At 57.4% G+C, this 17206-nt stretch overlaps 1 protein-coding gene across 1 annotated transcript; it reads right to left on the bottom strand.

Moving 5' to 3' along the window:
* Positions 1-13910: 13910 nt before the first annotated feature.
* On the bottom strand, positions 13911-17206 carry FOXJ1 (forkhead box J1). Its single transcript, XM_068978901.1, has 2 exons — positions 16709-17206; positions 13911-15025 (listed from the first exon to the last, which is right to left on the bottom strand). Exons 1-2 carry the CDS (start codon positions 17204-17206, stop codon positions 14258-14260), a joined length of 1266 nt encoding a protein of 421 aa, XP_068835002.1. The 3' UTR covers positions 13911-14257.

The following is a 17206-nucleotide window of genomic DNA, read 5'->3' as shown; positions in this document are numbered from 1 at the left end:
TCAGAAAGGCCTCGAGGGCTGGTAGGGACCCTCCTGCAAGGGGCCAAAATGTCTCAGCTCCTTTGCCCGGAGTCTCCTCTAATTAGGGGCCAGCCAGGGGTGGGGAGGTGGCCCTGGGTCAGGGTTCCTGCAGGGATGAATGTTCTAGATTCACCACAGGCACAGCTCCTGCAAAACCTAGTATTACTCCCTCCTCCATTGCAGAGGCTCACCCTGCCTCTGGTCTCACCCTGGGGTGGTAAGTGGCTGCACAGCTTTGTTGAGGCATCCAGATACAGGAAGACAGACAGTGAAGCATATGCTGGTGGGTGAGAAGGTTTGGGGGGCATCAAGTTATAGGGCTCCCAAGGCTCTCCCAGGGGCCAGCCAGTTCCACAAAAAGGAGGAAGAAGTGGGACTGAGCCCCTGGAGAGGGATTGGACAGCTTTCTTTTGGGGCGAGAGGACAGTTTCAGATCTGGTTGATGGCCGTGAAAGTACTGATGAAGGAAATACCTGGGAGGTGCACCCCTATTGCAGATGAGAGAGAGAAAAAGGCAGAATCCTTGTGTAAGGACACCTAGGATGACTCCATTGAGGCGGTCCTTGTGCAGTCCTGAGAACTAAGTGAAAGGAAAAGTTTAAATTGTTAGCAGCCAGCGAAAAGAAAAAGTGGACTAGAGAGCTTTGGTGGAAAGGACTTTGGGCTCAGATGGACCAGCCCTAAGAGCCTCATTCAACACTTAACCTCTCTGACTAGCACCCAGCCCACAGTAGACCCTCCAGAAAATGAATAACATCATCTCAAGAAGAAATCCTTTATGGCTGTGGACAAATACTTTGAGCTTTTTATATTCTCATTGCAATTTTGTAAACTATATACATGTGTGTTTTGTATTTTCTCAAATATCCTTCTCTAAGGGCAATTTGCTTGCTCCTTGTGAGGAAAGCTATGACAAACCTAGACAATGTATTAAAAAGCAGACACACTTTGCAGACAAAGATCCATATAGTCAAACATGTGATTTTTCCAGTAGTCATGTAAAAATATGAGTTGGACGGTAAAGAAGGCTGAGCACGGAAGAATTGATGCTTCCAAACTGTGTTGCTGGAGAAGATCCTTGAGAGTCCCTTGGACAGCAAGGAAATCAAACCAGTCAATCTTAAAGGAAATCAGTCTTGATTATTCATTGGCAGAACTGATGCTGAAGCTCCAAAACTTTGGCTGCCTGATGCGAAGAGCTGACTCATTGGAAAAGATCTGATACTGGGAAAGATTGAAGGCGAAAGGAGAAGGGGACAGCGGAGGATGAGATGGTTAGATAGCATTACTGACTGAATGGACATGCATCTGAGAAAATTCTGGGTGATAGTGAAAGTCGGGGGAGCCTGGTCCATGGGGTCACAAGGAGTCGGACACGACTTAGCGACTGAACAACAAAGTGTGGCTTGGTAGCCAGCTACCATGATTTGAGAGCCTTCTGTTTGCCCGGATCTGTCACAGGCACCACCTTGCATTAGCTTGTCTAATCCTCACAATAAACTTACAAGTCAGGCACAGCTGTTCATCTCCCTTCTGCAGAGGAGGAAGGTCAGGCTCAGAGAGGTCACGAGAGGTCACAGCTGCACTGGGTCAACACAGCTGGCCAGGAGACTGCTGTGCTCTGCCTCCCCAGGCCAGGTAGTTCGGGAGTTCTGCGTGCTGTTATGCAAAGCTGTCAATCTGACTTGAAGAAAATCCATTGTGAAATGTGAATCCATTATTATATTTATAGCAGCCATATCTAGTAAAGAGTAGATAGGAAAAGAATGAAAAGATGAGTTGTTTATTTTTTTCAGGTGCGCTTTAACATTATTTTCACAACTGTAAGTTGAATGTCCTCCGAGTAAACTGGCTTGAATCAAGGTGGTGGGGCGAGTGTTCCGCCCTCCCCCAGGCCCGAGGCCAGGCTGGGCCAAGTGGGACACGAGGGGGCGCCCGATACCCACTGGTACCTTTCCACTGCGCCCCCTGGAACCTCCGAGAATGTCAAGCGGGTGCAAGAAGAGGAGAAAGACCGAAGACAGGAGGATGGATGGGTAGAAACAGAAAAGGGTGGGGTGGTGGCGGCAAATGGGGCGCTGTAAAGGAGAGGAACGCGGAGAGCAAATAAACGAGGAAAACTCGAGAGGGCACGGAGGAGAGAACGTGCAGGAAGACGGGCACAAACCGGGGGCTGGGGGGCGTTCAGGGCCTTTCTGCGGGTGCCCCCTCCCCCTCCTCCCCGAACCTGCGGGCAGCGGTGACGTCAGGCTCTGGCACCCACCGCACTTCGGCCCAGAAACTCCTAGCAACCGAGGACGCCAGCGGCCGGGCGGTTGGCAAAGGGGGAAGCCGGGCGCCCCGCGCGCCCCCGCAGCCCCGCCTCCGCGCCCCCGCACCCTGCAGCCTCCGGGGCGCCCGCGCGCTCCCGCAGCCCCGCGCCCCAAAGGCGCGGCTCTCTGGGGGCAGTGTTCCCTGAACGTGACTCAGCGCTTTCTCTGCGCTTCCGAGCGTCCCCATCCCGGCAGGCCTTCGGCTTGGGGGAGCGGAGACCCCAGCCGGATGGATGGACCCACGGCCTCTTGCCTGCGGGCAGGGGCCTGGAATCACCCACACACAGGCCCTCCTGTCAGGCAGGTGGACCTTTGTGGGGGGGGCGGGGGTGGGGAACAGGTTAAATCGTTTGTTCATTAACCCCAGGGTTCCTGTAGGCAAGGAGAAAGAGAAGGGAGCCTTCCTTAAAGGGCTCACAGCCTAGGCAGGGTGCCTTTCTGCTGGCTTTTTAAAATTAATTTATTGTCTCCAGTGTTACTGTCTCATGTTTTACTGACAGTAAATGTCAGTGACTGACATACATCAGTGCATAAAGTGTACAGCATGGTGGTTGAATTATATATACAGCTGATCCTTGAACAGCAAGCATGGGTTTGAACTATGAGAGTCCACCTGGATTTTTTTCAGTGAATATACACTAGGATAGTACACGATAGAACAGTGGATTGAAAGGGCCAGCTGTAAAGTTATATGGGAATTTTCCACTGCCCTAGGGTCAATGCCTCTAACCCCTGCTGTTCAAGGGTCAACTGTATTGTGAAATGATTACCACAATAGGTTTAGTTGTCATCCATCATCTCAAATAGAACCCAAAGTAAAGAAAAAAATAGTTCTCCTTGTGGTGAGAACTCAGGATCTACTGGGTTAACAACTTTTCTGTCTATCACAAAGCAGTGTTAACTGGAGTCCTCATGTTGTAAATTACATCTCTAGTTCTTGTTTATCTGATAACTGGAAGTTTGTACCATTTTAACCACCTTTCTCCAATTCCCCCTCGGCCCACCCGTGCCTCTGGTAATTACAAATATGATCTCTTTTTCTATAAATTTGGTGGGTTTTCTAAATTCCATATGTAAGTGAGCTCATTCGTGTCTTTGTCTTCTCTTTTCTTTTTTTGAACATACTGCTCGGGATGTGGGATCCTAATTCCCCACCGGGGATCAAACCCATGCCCCCACTGCAGTGTGGAGTCCTAACCACTGGTCCACCAGGAAGTTCCCCCAGTGCACCCTTGGAACCCACTTGCTCTTTGGGTTTGGTCTTCTGCTGTGTGCCCGGCGCTTCCATGGAAGGTCCTCCCATCCCTCAGGTATTCATTGAATGAATGAATGAGCACGGAGACCAGTGATCAGTGTATGCGGTTCTCCATGTATACCACCTGCTGGGCAACACACACAATAACATCTTCAACAGCGGCTTTTTAAATAAGGCCAAGGAGGAGGGGTGAGCTGGGAGGCAAGGCCTGGGGTCCCTGAGGGCAGGGAGGGCAGACCCAGCCGTCTTTCCCCTGGCTCTCCACAGTCTGCCCAGCTCAGAGCACTGGCTTCTGGCTCTAAGTCACTGAGAAATAGGGCATGCACTCCCACCCCCTCCATCCCTTCCACCATGCTCTGTTGAGCACACACCATGCGCCACTCCCAGCTCCTGGCAGGTGCCATGGAGAACCAGGCACTGCCTCTGCCTTCCTGGAGCTCCCCATCCAGCAGGAGAGGCCCGCAATGCCAGTATGGTGAAATCAAGGGCACTGGAGGATGGCAGTGAGTGGAGAGGTGGCAAAGGTCCAGATGGGTCCCCCAGCCAGTAGTGCCCAGGAGAAGCCAACCTCATCTGCTCTGACATCCTCAGAGCCCTGTCTTCTCTCTGTGCCTCAGTTTCCTCTTCAGCAGGTGACACTGAAAGGTTCTCAACATTTCCTGCAGACTACACATCTATGTCTCTATGACTGAGAACCATTCCAGGTGGCCCCTCCCTCCTGCAAAGGGGGCAAACAGACCAGCATTGGCAGTGCCCCCGCCCTGAGCCTAGGCTTGCAGATTCTGGGGTCTGCCAGGGGCCCAGCCAGCTGATGTGGGTTCCTGGAACTCAGCTCACAACCTTCCCCAACAAATGTGAACTCCAGGCAGCAGTCAGGAGCCCCTAGGTGGGCAGTCTGTGCTGGCAGCAGGGGAAGGGCATGAGCATCAGCCAGGAAGAGGATAAAACCCCTAGCCCCTGTCCTCTGAGCTTGAGTCATGCAACAGACTGCTGGGGTGAAGCAGGAAGAGAGGTTGTGATGGAGGTCTCCTCCCAAACTGGGCTCTAGATTCACCAAATGAAATGTCTCAGGGTCACAAGGAGGTCTTAGGGGGTGGGCTTTCCAGAACTCTGGCTGGCTGGAGGCAGAGCGAGTGTCCAGGGACACTGCCCCAACCTTCCCTGCCCTTCCTTGATGATCCGGCCCTGCTGTCCTCGGTTGGGGTACCCGTATGGGAACCTCAATGTGTATAACCAACTGCCTTCTCAAGCAGAAGTATGGCAAGGGTTGGGGTGAGTCCTATCAGCATGGTAGAGTTCTTCCAGCTCGGGGGCCACAGGTAGGGACTCAGAAAAGAGTTACCCAGGTGAAGGGGGAGAGTGGGAGGGTGTTTGCTCAGGGCGGAGGGCAGGGGTGGAAATAGCAATTCTGGGTAATACATCAGTGTGACTGATCACAGAGGAGGGGTAGGTGGGAAGTGAGTGGCGAGCAGGGGAAGATCTTGATGGTGTTTAGAGCCTTCTGTAGGCAAGGGAAGTCATTGCAGGGTTCTCAACCGATGAGTGACACGGCCAGAGGAGCACTTGGCAAGAGTCCCGCCGGCCCCTATCCTCCCCTGCACTGAGCCAGCCAGCCGGGTGTCCTCCTCCACGCCCTTGCCCACCTCCTCTCCTTCTGCCTGTCTCTCTGTCCTGTCCTCTCCTGTCCTCTCTGCGTCTGGCTGAATACCCATGCTGACTCTTCTAGAATCAACTCAACATAGTCCAGTGAAGGGTTTGTCTTCTCTTCCCAAGCCCCATTCACATGAAAAAGATTTTTTTAAAAAATTTATTTATTTTGTTTTGGCTACACTGGGTCTTTGTTGCTACGCGTGGGTTTTCTCTAGTTTCGGCAAGCAGGGGCTACCCTCTAAGTGGTAGCATGCGGGTTTCTCATTGCGGTGGCTTCTCTTGTTGCAGAGCACAGGCTCTGGGCGTGTGGCTCTCGATAGTTGTGGTACACAGGCTCAGTTGCCCTGTGGCATGTGGAGTCCTCCCAGGTCAGGGATTGAACCCATGTCGCCTGCATTGGCAGGCTGGATTCTTAATTTCAGGATCACAGGGAAGTCCTGTAAAGGATTAAAAAAAAAAAATACCCTAGGACTCACCTAGTGGTCCAGTGGCTAAGCCTCTAGGCTTCTACTGCAGGGAGCTTGGGGTCGATCCCTGGTTGGGAGAACTAAGATGCCTCATGCTGCATGGTTCAGACAAAAAAAAAAAAAAAAGCTTTCTACAAGAATGTTCATAGCGGCTTTAGTCACAATAGCCCCAAACTGGAAGCAGCCCAAATACCTATCAAGTAGAGAATGGATAAACAAACTGCTATAGTTGTCTGGTAGAATACTACTCAGCCGTGGAAAGGAACAAACTGCCGCTGCATGTGACAAGGTAGTTAAATTTCACAATTGATATGTTGAGGGAAAGAAGCCAAACACAGAGTACAAAGTGTTTGATACCATCTATATCAAACTGACTTGCGGTGGTAGAAATCGAATTGGGGAGTGGGGGCAGGGGCAGGAGGGCTTGCCTAGGGTGTGCTCACACACTGGGGTGCCTTTCCAAAGCTGAGCCTCCTAGAACCATCCTTTGATACCCAGAAGCCTCTCAGCCATCCCTCAACTGACTGCCTCAAACTCTCTGTACCCCCAGCCTGACTCCCCCTTCCCTTCCCTTTCACGCTGCATTCCCCACTCAGGCAGCAGTGACACCACCACCCACCAGTCTTGAGGACACCAAGTGGCCTCTCCCAGTGGTCTCCCAGCCCTGAGAAGACCACTCTGCCCGATCCTGGGAGTGAACCTGGAGAGTTACCCTAGTAAGACCACCCTGCTGCCCAACTCAGTGGGTCAGGAAAGCTCTCTAAGACCAGGTCTTGCCCATATTTGTGTCCATGCAGACTCTGGTCCACAGGTGTAAGGAAACGGTGACCAGGCAACCAGGTGATGTCTGACCCGGGTTTCTAGCACCTGGGACCGGGGTGTCCTCCCTGCAGGTGGGAAATCCACCCCGAGTCCTGCCAGCTGGAGGCAGGAGACATTGTGGGGCTGATACGTTGGTTGCAGAGTCTCAAGGAGGCCAAGGCTGGCTCCCCCATGTACCTGTTCCTCTCTGTTTATTTACTTAATTATTTTGGCGGCGCTGGGTTTTAGTTGCCGGGATCTTTGTTGCTTGCGACATGCGAATTCTTAGTTGCCAGGATGGACGTGGGATCTAGTTCCCTGACCAGGGATAGAACCCCGACCCCCTGCATTGGGAGCATGGAGTCTTACCCTCTGGGCCACCAGGAAGTCCCTCCTGTTCCCTTTTTTTTTCTGTCTCCGGGTTCCTGAGTGTCCTACCATGTCACTCCAGATTGCTCCTTCCTCCTTACCCCCATTGCACTGTCCACTAGCTCGAGCTGGAATCAGAGGTCCCCACAGTCCTCTCGTACACCCCAGCACAGCCCCCTTCCCCCGCCCCCAACTCCCCACCCCACTCTCCACCCTCACCATCTTCCCTCTCGAAGCAAGAGGCACTGCAGAGTGACTGCTCCTCTGGGCTGGGGCGGGGCTCACCCTTCCTACCGGCTCCTATTCCCACCAGAGGGGCCCATCCTTTGCTCTCCCAGCATCCCGTCCGCCCAGCATCTGCCACCCACCCTCTCCCTGGGCTAGCCCTTTCTCTCCTGCAGGCACATGCAGGTCAGCTTATCTTAAAACAGCTTCCCTGTGTTCACCACAGCTGACCCTCTCCTTTCTTTTGCCCTGTTCTGAGCTCTGGAGTTTGCTGCCTGCTCTCAGACTCTGGGCTCTACCCCCATGGGGCTAATGAGATGCCCTGTGGGAGGCCAGGAGCCCTCCTGGGCAAACGCTGGCTTCCTTCCAAGCCCACTCTGACCTGTTGACTCTCACTGCGGGCTCCTTGGGGTGGCCGCCTCCAGGAACAGGCGTGTCTGTGTAGGTGTGTCTAGGGGGCCGGGAGGGGGCGGGGCGAGGTAAGAGGCTCCCTCCTGCCCCAAGGGTGGCCCTCCTCCAGGCTCAGTCCTCACCCTCTGCTCTCCTCTCTGATCCCACATCTGGAAGAGTCCATGTACCTGGGCCACAGCTTTTACCTTCATGAGGTCCCGGGGGACTGCGCCTAAGTCTTGGCTCTATCTCCTTCCGGTTTGGAGCACCATACTGGTTAAGCGACAGACTCCGCCCTCTCCACTGAAGGACTTGGGGTGACCTCCCCAGGACAGGGCTAATGCCAGGTCACCTCTCCCCTCTCCCGCATGGCTCTACTTCATTCCTAATTCACACGGTTGCCCACGGCCTGTGAATTCCACAGGTGTCCTCACTCTCCACTCCTTCAAACCATCCTTCATTTTCCCCGGGGGCGGGGGGGAGTCATTTTCATTGTGTAGCCACATCTTTGATTGTCACTCATACCTGTCTCTTCCCAAGTCCCTCTGGAGGTCACCGTGGGTCATCTACGTGGAGGGGTCTGGGAAGTGACTTGTCCTTCAGAGAAGAGCTTTCTGAGCCCAAGGAGAGCAGAGTCTACGAGCTGATCATTTGGGTGGGGGGCCAGGGTGGGGGTCGCCGTCTCTTGTGGGCCAGTTGGTGATTTTCTTCCTCTTTGGTTGGGAGACCTTCAATGTCCCCATCCCAACAGAACCCACAGGTGGAGTAGGGAGCCTAGGGAGGCCCGGGGAATGTGGTTGGGGGTTGAGTCCCGGCCCTCTGTGAGGTCCTCCCGCCCCATGCCTCTCTCCAAAACTGGCCTTGAACTGGCGGGCCCAAGCGTGCCCAGCCCTGCAGCACAGCGTTAGCGCAGGCCCAGCCTCCCAGGCAGTCTCTGCCAGGCCAGGCTTAATCGTTAGCCACACAGCAGGCACAGGGGACTTTCAGGCACCTCACAGAGCTCCCAACCTGAGCGTAGACTTTGGGTAGCTGGGCTCCATGGCCGTCAAGCTCAGTGGCCCATGCTGGCGCACCTCAGGGTGGGGCCCACAGGGACAGATGAGCTGGGCACCCCTCTGACCTGGTGACCTTGTAGCCAGGTGCAGACAGGTCAAAGGCCATCTACTGATCCTGTGGATTTGGGTGGGGTAATAAATGATGGGAGAGAGGGGGCTCGAATGCTGTTTCCACTGCACCAGCCCTGCCTCTTGGGCCTCTGTGTCCTTATTCCCAGGGTCTCAGCCCCAGGGGAGCTGGGGACTGGAGGAGCAGATGAGAATGACAAAGGCCTGGCCTCTCCCTCCTCTCTCCATCCCTTCCCTCTAGTCCCTCATCTGGTATCCCCTCCCCCTCCCCCCTCCCCTGGCTCGAACCTGCCACACATCCCACTCGGCTTCAGCAGGCATCAGGGCCCCCCTCCCTCTTTTATTACTCCACTCAGACCCACAGGATCAGCAAAGGCAGCATGGGGCTTTCCTCAAAAGCCCCCCCAGGACAGAATGCTCTGCACCCCTGGGAGCATCAGGAAGCACCCTGGGCCCAGTGACCGTGACCCCGGTAGTGTTTACTGTCTGCGGTCACATTTTGTCGAAGCGACTTGGCTGTTTTTCTACCTTTTGTCGATCTGCTCAGCTGGCTCCTTCATTCGCGCATTCACTCCTTCAGTACTTCGGAAGCTGGGGCCTGTCCTTGATGCTGCAGATATAGGAACACTTCAGGTTATCAGCCCGCAGGGGTCTACAGGCCCATGGGCTCCTGAGAATGAAAGCTCTCAGAGGCGGGGTCTGTATGCCACCCTGCCGCATCCCTCGACCCTCTGTCCACGGTTCACTTTAGGCAAGTTGGAGGGAATGGGGTGCCCCTAGGGCTGGGGGCAGGGCTTGGGGTGCAGAGTGGGGGCAGGGGAAGAGCCAGTGACAGAGCTGGTGGGTGGCTGGGTGAGGGGTGGAGAAAGATTGGCATCCTCTCAGCCTCAACTTAATTCCCTGGGCAAACAGCAGCGCTGGGAGCGCTGCCGGCAATCCACTGCGGCTTCAAAGGGCCCTGGGGCCATGGGCGGTGTGGGCCACGGGCAAGGTGCCAGGCTTCCCCACTTCCTGGAGCGCTTGCATTCCTGGGACCTCAGCGAGCTGCTTCCTTCCAGGGGAAAGAGGGTCTGGGTCTCGGACCCTGCCGTCCCGCCCTCAGAGCGGCATCTGGGGGCCAGAATGGGGGGCAGCCAGACCTGAAGCCCAGCCTCCTGGCTTGGTGATCATGTACCCTGCCGCTCCCTGCCCTGCTGTACCGTCTGGTTGTCTTCTGGGGGACAGTACCCTCCAGCTTGTCCCTGCCCGCCCATGATACAGGGAAAGTTCAGACCCCAGCAAGCCAGTCACGATGCCTCCAACCTGTCCCCACCTGGGAGCCTCGGAGTGGGCTGGACACAGGGGCCTCTGGAGGAAGGTGACCCCCCGGGGCTTCAGGCACCTCCTTGGCTCACACTGGCTCGTGCAGGCCCAGCCTGGGTGGCCTCCCAAAGCCCCCTCCCGGTGCTGCTGCCCCCCCTCCCTTGCCACCTATGTTTCCCTCTTCACCACACAAGAATGTGTCAGCAGGACCCGGGGCCACTCTGCCACCCATTGTTAAAGCAGGCTTCTCTCCACATCCCTGCCTCTGACAGGCCCAGGCCTGCCCCACGGGGCCAGCCCCCTGTCCCCTGCTGAGAGTCCAAATACACCTGTTTACCTTTGGGCCTCAGCCAGGGATGGGGACGGAAGCTCGCCTGACTCCTGACCACTGGGCCCCACTGGCCCTCCCAGGCCTCCCTTCCCACCCTCCACTCACTCTTCCTTCTGCAGGTCTGGGTGCCAAGAACACCTAGGTGGGGGAGGCGTGATGGCAGTAGAGTGTGTCCTGCCCTGGGCCCCGCGCTGCAGGAGGCCTGACCCATTTGCTCCAGGACTGCATGGGACCTCATCCTGGGGGTGCTTTCCAGACATCCCGAGAGTCATGGGAGCCAGGAGTGGCCGGTCCTGTGAAACAGGATGTGCTCTGGACAGAGGAGGAGGACCCCCAAAGCCTGAGCTCCTGCCCTTTCCCGCTTCATCACTTTCCTGGCTGGGGGATCCATGGGGAAGGGAGAATGGGGAAAAGGTGGCAAGTTAGGGGACAGAGGGGTGGCCTCTTGCTTTGAGAAGGGACTGTTCCCAACACCTGAGAATGAAGTGGCTCAGGGCCTTCTTACCTCAAAAGTGGAGATCCTGGCTTCTCTGGAGGCTCAGTGGTATAGCATCTGCCTGCCAAGGCAGGAGACATGAGTTCGATGCCTAATTCAGGAGGAACCCACCTGCCAAAGAGCAGTTAAACCCATGTGCCATGACAATTGAGCCTGTGCCCTAGAGCCCGGGAGCTGCCACTACTGAAGCCCGCGTGCCTAGAGCCTGCGGTCCACAAGAGAAGCTACCGCAAGGAGAAGCCCGCGTACCACAGCTAGAGAGTAGCCCCTGCTTACCACAGCCAGAGAAAGCCCACGCAGCAACGAAGACTCAGCACAACCAAAAAAGAAGTAGACATCAAAGGAAATGAGAAACCTGCTCAGGGAGCTTGGGTCATGGGCTCAAAGCCACACAGCTCAAAAGAGAAAGGACAACTCAGTGCGATGTGGGGTCCTGGACTGAGATGCTGGGATGGAGAGGAGCATTACCAGGCCAACAAGATGTGATTACCAAGTCAATGTCAATTTCCTGATTGTGACGATGGTGCTAGGGTTATCATGAAAGCGTGTGCTTGTTCTAAGGAAATACACACTAAAGTATTTAGTACTAATGGAACGTCCTGTCTGCAACTTAGTCAATGGTGCAAATATATTTTGATTGGGATTACACTGAACCTACAAATAAATCTGAAGTAAACGAATGTCATTTTTATTTTTTTAATTTAAAAAATATTTTTATTTATTTGACTGCACCTGGTCTATCTGTGGCATGTGGGGTCTAGTTCCCTGACCAGGGATCGAACCTAGGCCCCCTGCTTTGGGAGCATAGAGTCATAGACACTGGACCACCAGGGAAGTCCCTGAACATCTCTTTTTAAAAAGCCACCCAGCTAAGGGTCAGGGCAGGAATGAATAGGAGGGACAAGATCTGATACTCACGCTTCCCACCCTTCACGCTTTCCTCCCCCATCAGTACAATGAAGCCCTGTGTTTGGCCGACTTCACAGCCCCCCTCTCAGCTTTGGCTGCTCCTAGAAAGTGTCTCTGGACCCTTAGAAGTACCGATGCCTGCTGCTCCCCACCGCACCTCCCCGCCCCGCCTCGCCAGAGGCACTAGTCCCAGGTACGGGGATTTTCAACTCTGGTGGCTCTTCCTGGTGGTTCTTCCTGGCAGCCAGAGGTTCCTTCAGCCTTTCCTCACCTGCACCCTGACCTTGCCCCACTTCCCCCAGGAGGGGCCCAGGCAGAGGGTGAGGAGGAAGGACAGTGACAGGCCCCCTCTGTCAACCCAGGGTGTACCCCCTTTGGCGGGGTTGGAGGCTGATCCTGGGGACCGGTGGAGAGCCTGGAGCCCCCATGTTCCCTTAGTGCTGGGGAACGTGGGGAGGAAGGCTGGTGGGTGGTGGGGAGAGGGAGGGAGCCACTGCTGTTGGCAGGGTGGTGTCTCAAGAGGGAAGACGGGCAGCCTCCTCAGCAAGCTGTGGGAAGAGAGTGGGCTGGCTCCCGAGCTCAGTAAGGGCCCAGCCTGCTGGCCTCGCAGTGTGCGTGCCCTCCTGAAATATTTGGAATAATTAGCAAGTGAAAGCAGCAAGTTAACCGGGGAATGCCAGGTTGGCCAGGAGCCAGCCTTGAGTGCAGGGAAAGAAAGGGGCTTCGGGAAAAAGGGGTCCGTGGAGGCTGGGCAGGATTGTGTGGGACAGTGCCTCTGTTTGTGCCTGCCTCTGTGTGTGTGTGTGTGTGCTCACACGTGCTGGGGGAAGGGGCTGTGCTGGTAGGGCTAGGTGGGGGCCTGGGGTGGGGAGTGATGGGTTCCAGGCAAAGCTGGGGCGAGGGGGTTGAAAGGTGTCTGCTGAGTGTCACCCATTTCCTGTGCCTCAGTTTCCCCATCAGAACTCTGCTAGGTTGGTTCCTCACAGGGTGGAACCTGATGGTGGGAGAGTAGGGTCTAGGCACCCTGTCATCTTTCCTGGTGGCCTTCCTCACCCCCAGTCTGCATTGGAGGGAAGGTGCCAGGTGGGGTGATTGCACCCCAGGGTGGGGAGTAGGGGCCCTGGCGCTGGGGCCCTCTGACCTCACACCCTGTCCCTACAGAAAGGGACCGAGGAAGGGAGGAGCTGGAGACAGGCCCAGGCAAGGACCGCAGGCGAGCCTGGGCAGGCCCTCATGGTGGGGGAGTTGGGGGACGTGAACCAAGCCCTGGGCAAGCTGGGCCTTTGTCAGTCCCCCGGGCCAGGGAGGGGGCTGTTTCTCTTTTGCTGCCCTCCCGCTGGGGACTATAGGTGCTGTCTCTGCACTGCACAGATAGAGGCGCTAAGGCCTGGCTGCAGGGGACCCCCCCCCACCCCCAGGGCTGCCTCTCAGTCCTTGTCTCTGGGGACACAGAGGTCATGAGGAGGGCATCAGCTGGCACTCTGCAGGCCTTTGGTACCCACCCTGTCTTCCTCCCAGCCATTCCCCCTTGGCAGTGAAGCCCCCCCAAATACTGGCCCCCACTTTCCCCCAAACAAATTTGCAAGCAGGTCCATTTAAAATTTTTTAAAAGCTTTATTTTTAAAAATGTTTTACTGTAAATAACTTTTCATGAAAAAGTTAAGTTGCCTCACGGGGCAGGAGGGTGGATGTGGGACACAGCCTAAGGGGCTCAGGGTGGAGCAAGGCACTCCCCTGCACAAGCACAGGCAGGGGGCGTGGGGCGATCCCCGGTTTCCTGGTCCCAGTGGTTCTAGCAAGCACCGCGTCGTCCCTCCCGGTTAAGCCTCAGCTATAGCTACACTTACTACATTAGTCTTTCTGTCCCCTCTTCCCTCTGCAGCTTGGCTGCTCCTGTCCCCAACCCCGCAGAAACCCAACTCCCCACTGCTCTCAGCCTCAAGTTGGGCTCAAAGATTAGGGATTTATACCTCTAGAGATGGGGCCAGAAGACCCCAGGGGCCTTAGAAAATCTCCTGGCTCCACCCAGCACCCGGATCTCGGTTCAGTCTCCTCTCTTTGCCCCCCTTCCCCAGCTCCGCCCCACGTACTGCCGGCCGGCCCCAGGGAAGCTTGGCCGGGAGAGGCCTCTAGGGGGTTAATTTGCAGTCACCTAATTAGCATTTGTTGTACCTGGGAACTTTCTCTGGATAGAGACCTGGGGAGGAGAGCTGGAGAGGGAGAAGTCTTGAGGCTAAGATGCTCTGGGGCAGACCCTGTACTGTGGCTTCCAGCTTGGGCAGGGACCCTCCAAGCTGCAGCTCTCAAAGTGAAGGGGCCCGAGTGTGTCCCTGGGGCCGGGAAGAAGTGGATCAATGAAACACTGTGTGTATGGGGGGTTGGGGAGGGCAGGCAGCAATTCTGGTCCTAGGTCCCAGTTCTCAGCCTCCTGGGCTGGAATCTGAGGACGGCCTGCGCTGGGAGCCCTGTGTCCTTGTGGGGTCAGCCTTGGGAGACCTGGCCCAGCCCCTGCCTGGGCAGTAGGGTTTCCATAGGCCTGCACTAGGGGGCAGTCTGGGCCCAGACGTGGGCGCTGTCCGGAGGGGGAGGGGCAGGGCCTGGTTTCTTACAAGAAGGCACCCACGCTGGCCCAGTCGTGCAGGTCAGTGGCCAGGGTGGCATCTCCGGCCTCAAAGAGGGGCTCCGGGGGGAGGCAGCTACTGCCGCTCTCGTCCCAAGGGTGCTGCAGGAAGGACGTGGCCAGGAAGGTCTCGTCGAAGTCCAGGCTGTCGGCAGCCTGCTCCACTGAAGCCCCCCAGGTGGCTGGGCAGTCGATGTGGTGGCCGTGGACGGTGAGGTCCACGTCCCCGTGTGAGGCGGGGCTCAGTGGCGGGCTCAGCTCCAGGGTCTCCAGCGAGCCCAGCTCCCCGCCCAGAGTGCCAGCGTCGAAGATGGCCTCCCAGTCAAAGTTGCCCTTGAGGGGTTCCAGCTCGCCCTGCTCCTCCTGGGTGAGCAGCAGGGTGCTGGGGGGCCGAGGGACCTTGGCCACCCGCTTGGGCAGCGGCTGTTTACGCTTATGCCCGAGCCTGCCCTCGCCTGCGCCCCAGCCCGCCTCCCCAGTGGCCTCCTCGAACTCCCGCAGCAGCTGTTGGGCCTCGGTGTTCACGGTCAGCGGCCCGGCCCATGGGGCGGCGCTGGGCTCTTGTGCGGCCTGGCGGGCGAAGGCTGGGTGGATGTGGACCGGGGGCAGCCGCCGCTTCTTGAAGGCCCCGCTCAGCAGCCGCTCTGCATACTGGGGGTCGATGCGCCAGAAGCCCCCCTTGCCAGGCTCGTCCTTCTCCCGAGGCACCTTGATGAAGCACTTGTTCAGGGACAAGTTGTGGCGGATGGAATTCTGGACACAGGGAGAGAGAAGAGGAGGGTGGGTGAGTGGGCAGGGTCGAAGATGGGGGCCACCCAGTGCCAGTCCCCCCCACCAGCTTCTCTCCAATGGGGGCCGCTGGGAGGGATGGAGGGCGGCAGAGGCGCTGCTCAGACCAGGAGGCTTTGGGACACCAGCCACGGGGCACCGGGAGCCGGGAGTGCTGTCGGGGGCTTTTGTTCCCTGTTGCCAGGATATCTGCCTGCTCAGTCATCCGAGCCCTGAGCCGCAGGATGGCTCTCAGTGCCACCCTGTCCTGCCCTCCCTCCCCTCCCCTGCCGCTTGCGGCCTCTGGCCAAAGGCCTCGGCTCCCCCAGGGCCTGGACGGCCATCTCTCTCTGCCTGGGCCTGGCTGGCCTTCTCTGTTTGTGAAGTGAGTGAGTGGGTGTGAGTGTGTGTATGTGTGTGTGTGTGGGGGGGGTGGAATCTGATGATTTTCCTTGTTTGTAGAGCCGGCCGCTAGCCTGGGCCCTCACTCCCCCGCCACCCCCAACACCCCCTCTCCTCCCATTCCAGGCTCTGAGGCCTCGGTTGATTATTACCCGGCCAAGAGGGCCAAGGGCATAGCACTCATTCCTGGGGCCTCTCAGGCTTGGGGTCGGGTGGCGGGGGTCTCTGGTTTTTCACTAAGGTTACAAATGGTACTGCCCCCGGGTCAGAGCCCAGGCAAATGTGGAACAGCTTGGAACTGTGATCCTGCGGCCTGTGACACAGGGAGTGATCTGCGCATCCTGGGTCTCTGTCTCCAAGAAGCAGATGATCGAAGATGCTGATGGTCAAATATGCTCGCGGCAAAGTGTGCCCAGCCTCCCATCACAACCCTGCTTAGTTCATGCCTGGGTGCAGAGTCCCAACCACGCTGGGGAACAGGGATCTGGGGGTTGGACGGTGGGGCTGGCAGGTGGGTAGTGCCCCCTGGCAAGACTGGGATGTTTACACGGCGGCCTGGGCCCCTTGGCTGCTCTGTGCCAGGTTCTGGAGACCTGGAACATGAAGCCAGTGTGGGAGGCACAGCCCCTGTGGAAAGCACCTGGCTCAGGTAATTGTCCCCCTAGGGAGGTTGATGAGAAGTGTGGGGAGGGGAGTGGTGGCAGGAAACCGGGGAGGGTTTGGGGTGGGGGCTGGGACAACAGCTTTAGGAAGGCCCCACAGCCCTTCCATGGGGGCACAGCTGGCCTTCACACCCCAGAGCACAACCCCTCTCGCCTCCCCGTGCTCCTCCAGCCAACAGAAACCAGGCAGGATGAAGAGCCTGTTTCCCATTCCAGTCCGGCCCTGACAAACTGGCCTGGAGCAGGGTCGTGTCTAGGAATTCTAGGACTTGGGACAAAAATGTGTCCCTCAGTCCATCAACCTCCCTCTAGGGGGCCAGCGTCCACACATAGTTTAGCCCTGGTCTTTGGACTGGGCCTGCTGGATGGGTGACAAGTTCTTTCCACTTGAACCTCAAATTCAACACCCCTAAAGCCCTGTGAACATCCGCCCTCCTTCCTCTCTGAAGTCACAGTGGGGGCAGTTCCAAGCACTGGGCTCCCTAGAGGTCCTTCCTCGACGGCCTTCCTCCCTCGGGCCCTGGCTTGACGGCGCCTGCGGATCTAGATCCGCGATGCGAGTCCAGCCTGCGAGAGCGTGGGCCGGGCTGGAGGGCCTCCCTACCTGCCAAGTGGGATCAGCGTGGCGGAAGTAGCAGAAGTTGTCCGTGATCCACTTGTAGATAGCCGACAGGGTGATCTTGGTGGCCTTGCTGGCTTGCATGGCCATGCAGATGAGCGTGGCGTATGAGTAGGGCGGCTTCACGTGCGGGTTGGTGGCGTAGTCCACGTCGTCGGGAGGCGGGGCCTGCAGCCCCGGGGGCGCGCTCCGCGACGTGCACGACGACGTGGGCTTGCCGGGTGTGTGCGGCTGCCCCAGGCAGGCGGGGTCGGCCGCCAGGGGAGACCCCGGCGCGGCCGAGCCTGGCACCTGGTGGTAGCCGTGGGGGTCGGTGCCCCCTGAGGGCAGGGCGGGAGCCTTGGCGTTGAGAATAGAGAATTCCTGCAGCCACTGCAGGCTGGTCAGGCTGTCATCCAGAGCGTCGGGCTCCTCCAGGCCGCCCTCCGGCCCGGGCTCCTCCGCCGCCCCTACCCCCGAGAGGCGTAGCCAGCTCTCCGCCAT

Source organism: Capricornis sumatraensis, chromosome 8, assembly GCF_032405125.1.
Source record: "Capricornis sumatraensis isolate serow.1 chromosome 8, serow.2, whole genome shotgun sequence".
Classification (NCBI taxonomy): domain Eukaryota; kingdom Metazoa; phylum Chordata; class Mammalia; order Artiodactyla; family Bovidae; genus Capricornis; species Capricornis sumatraensis.
This window is presented reverse-complemented; position numbering and strand designations above follow the sequence as displayed.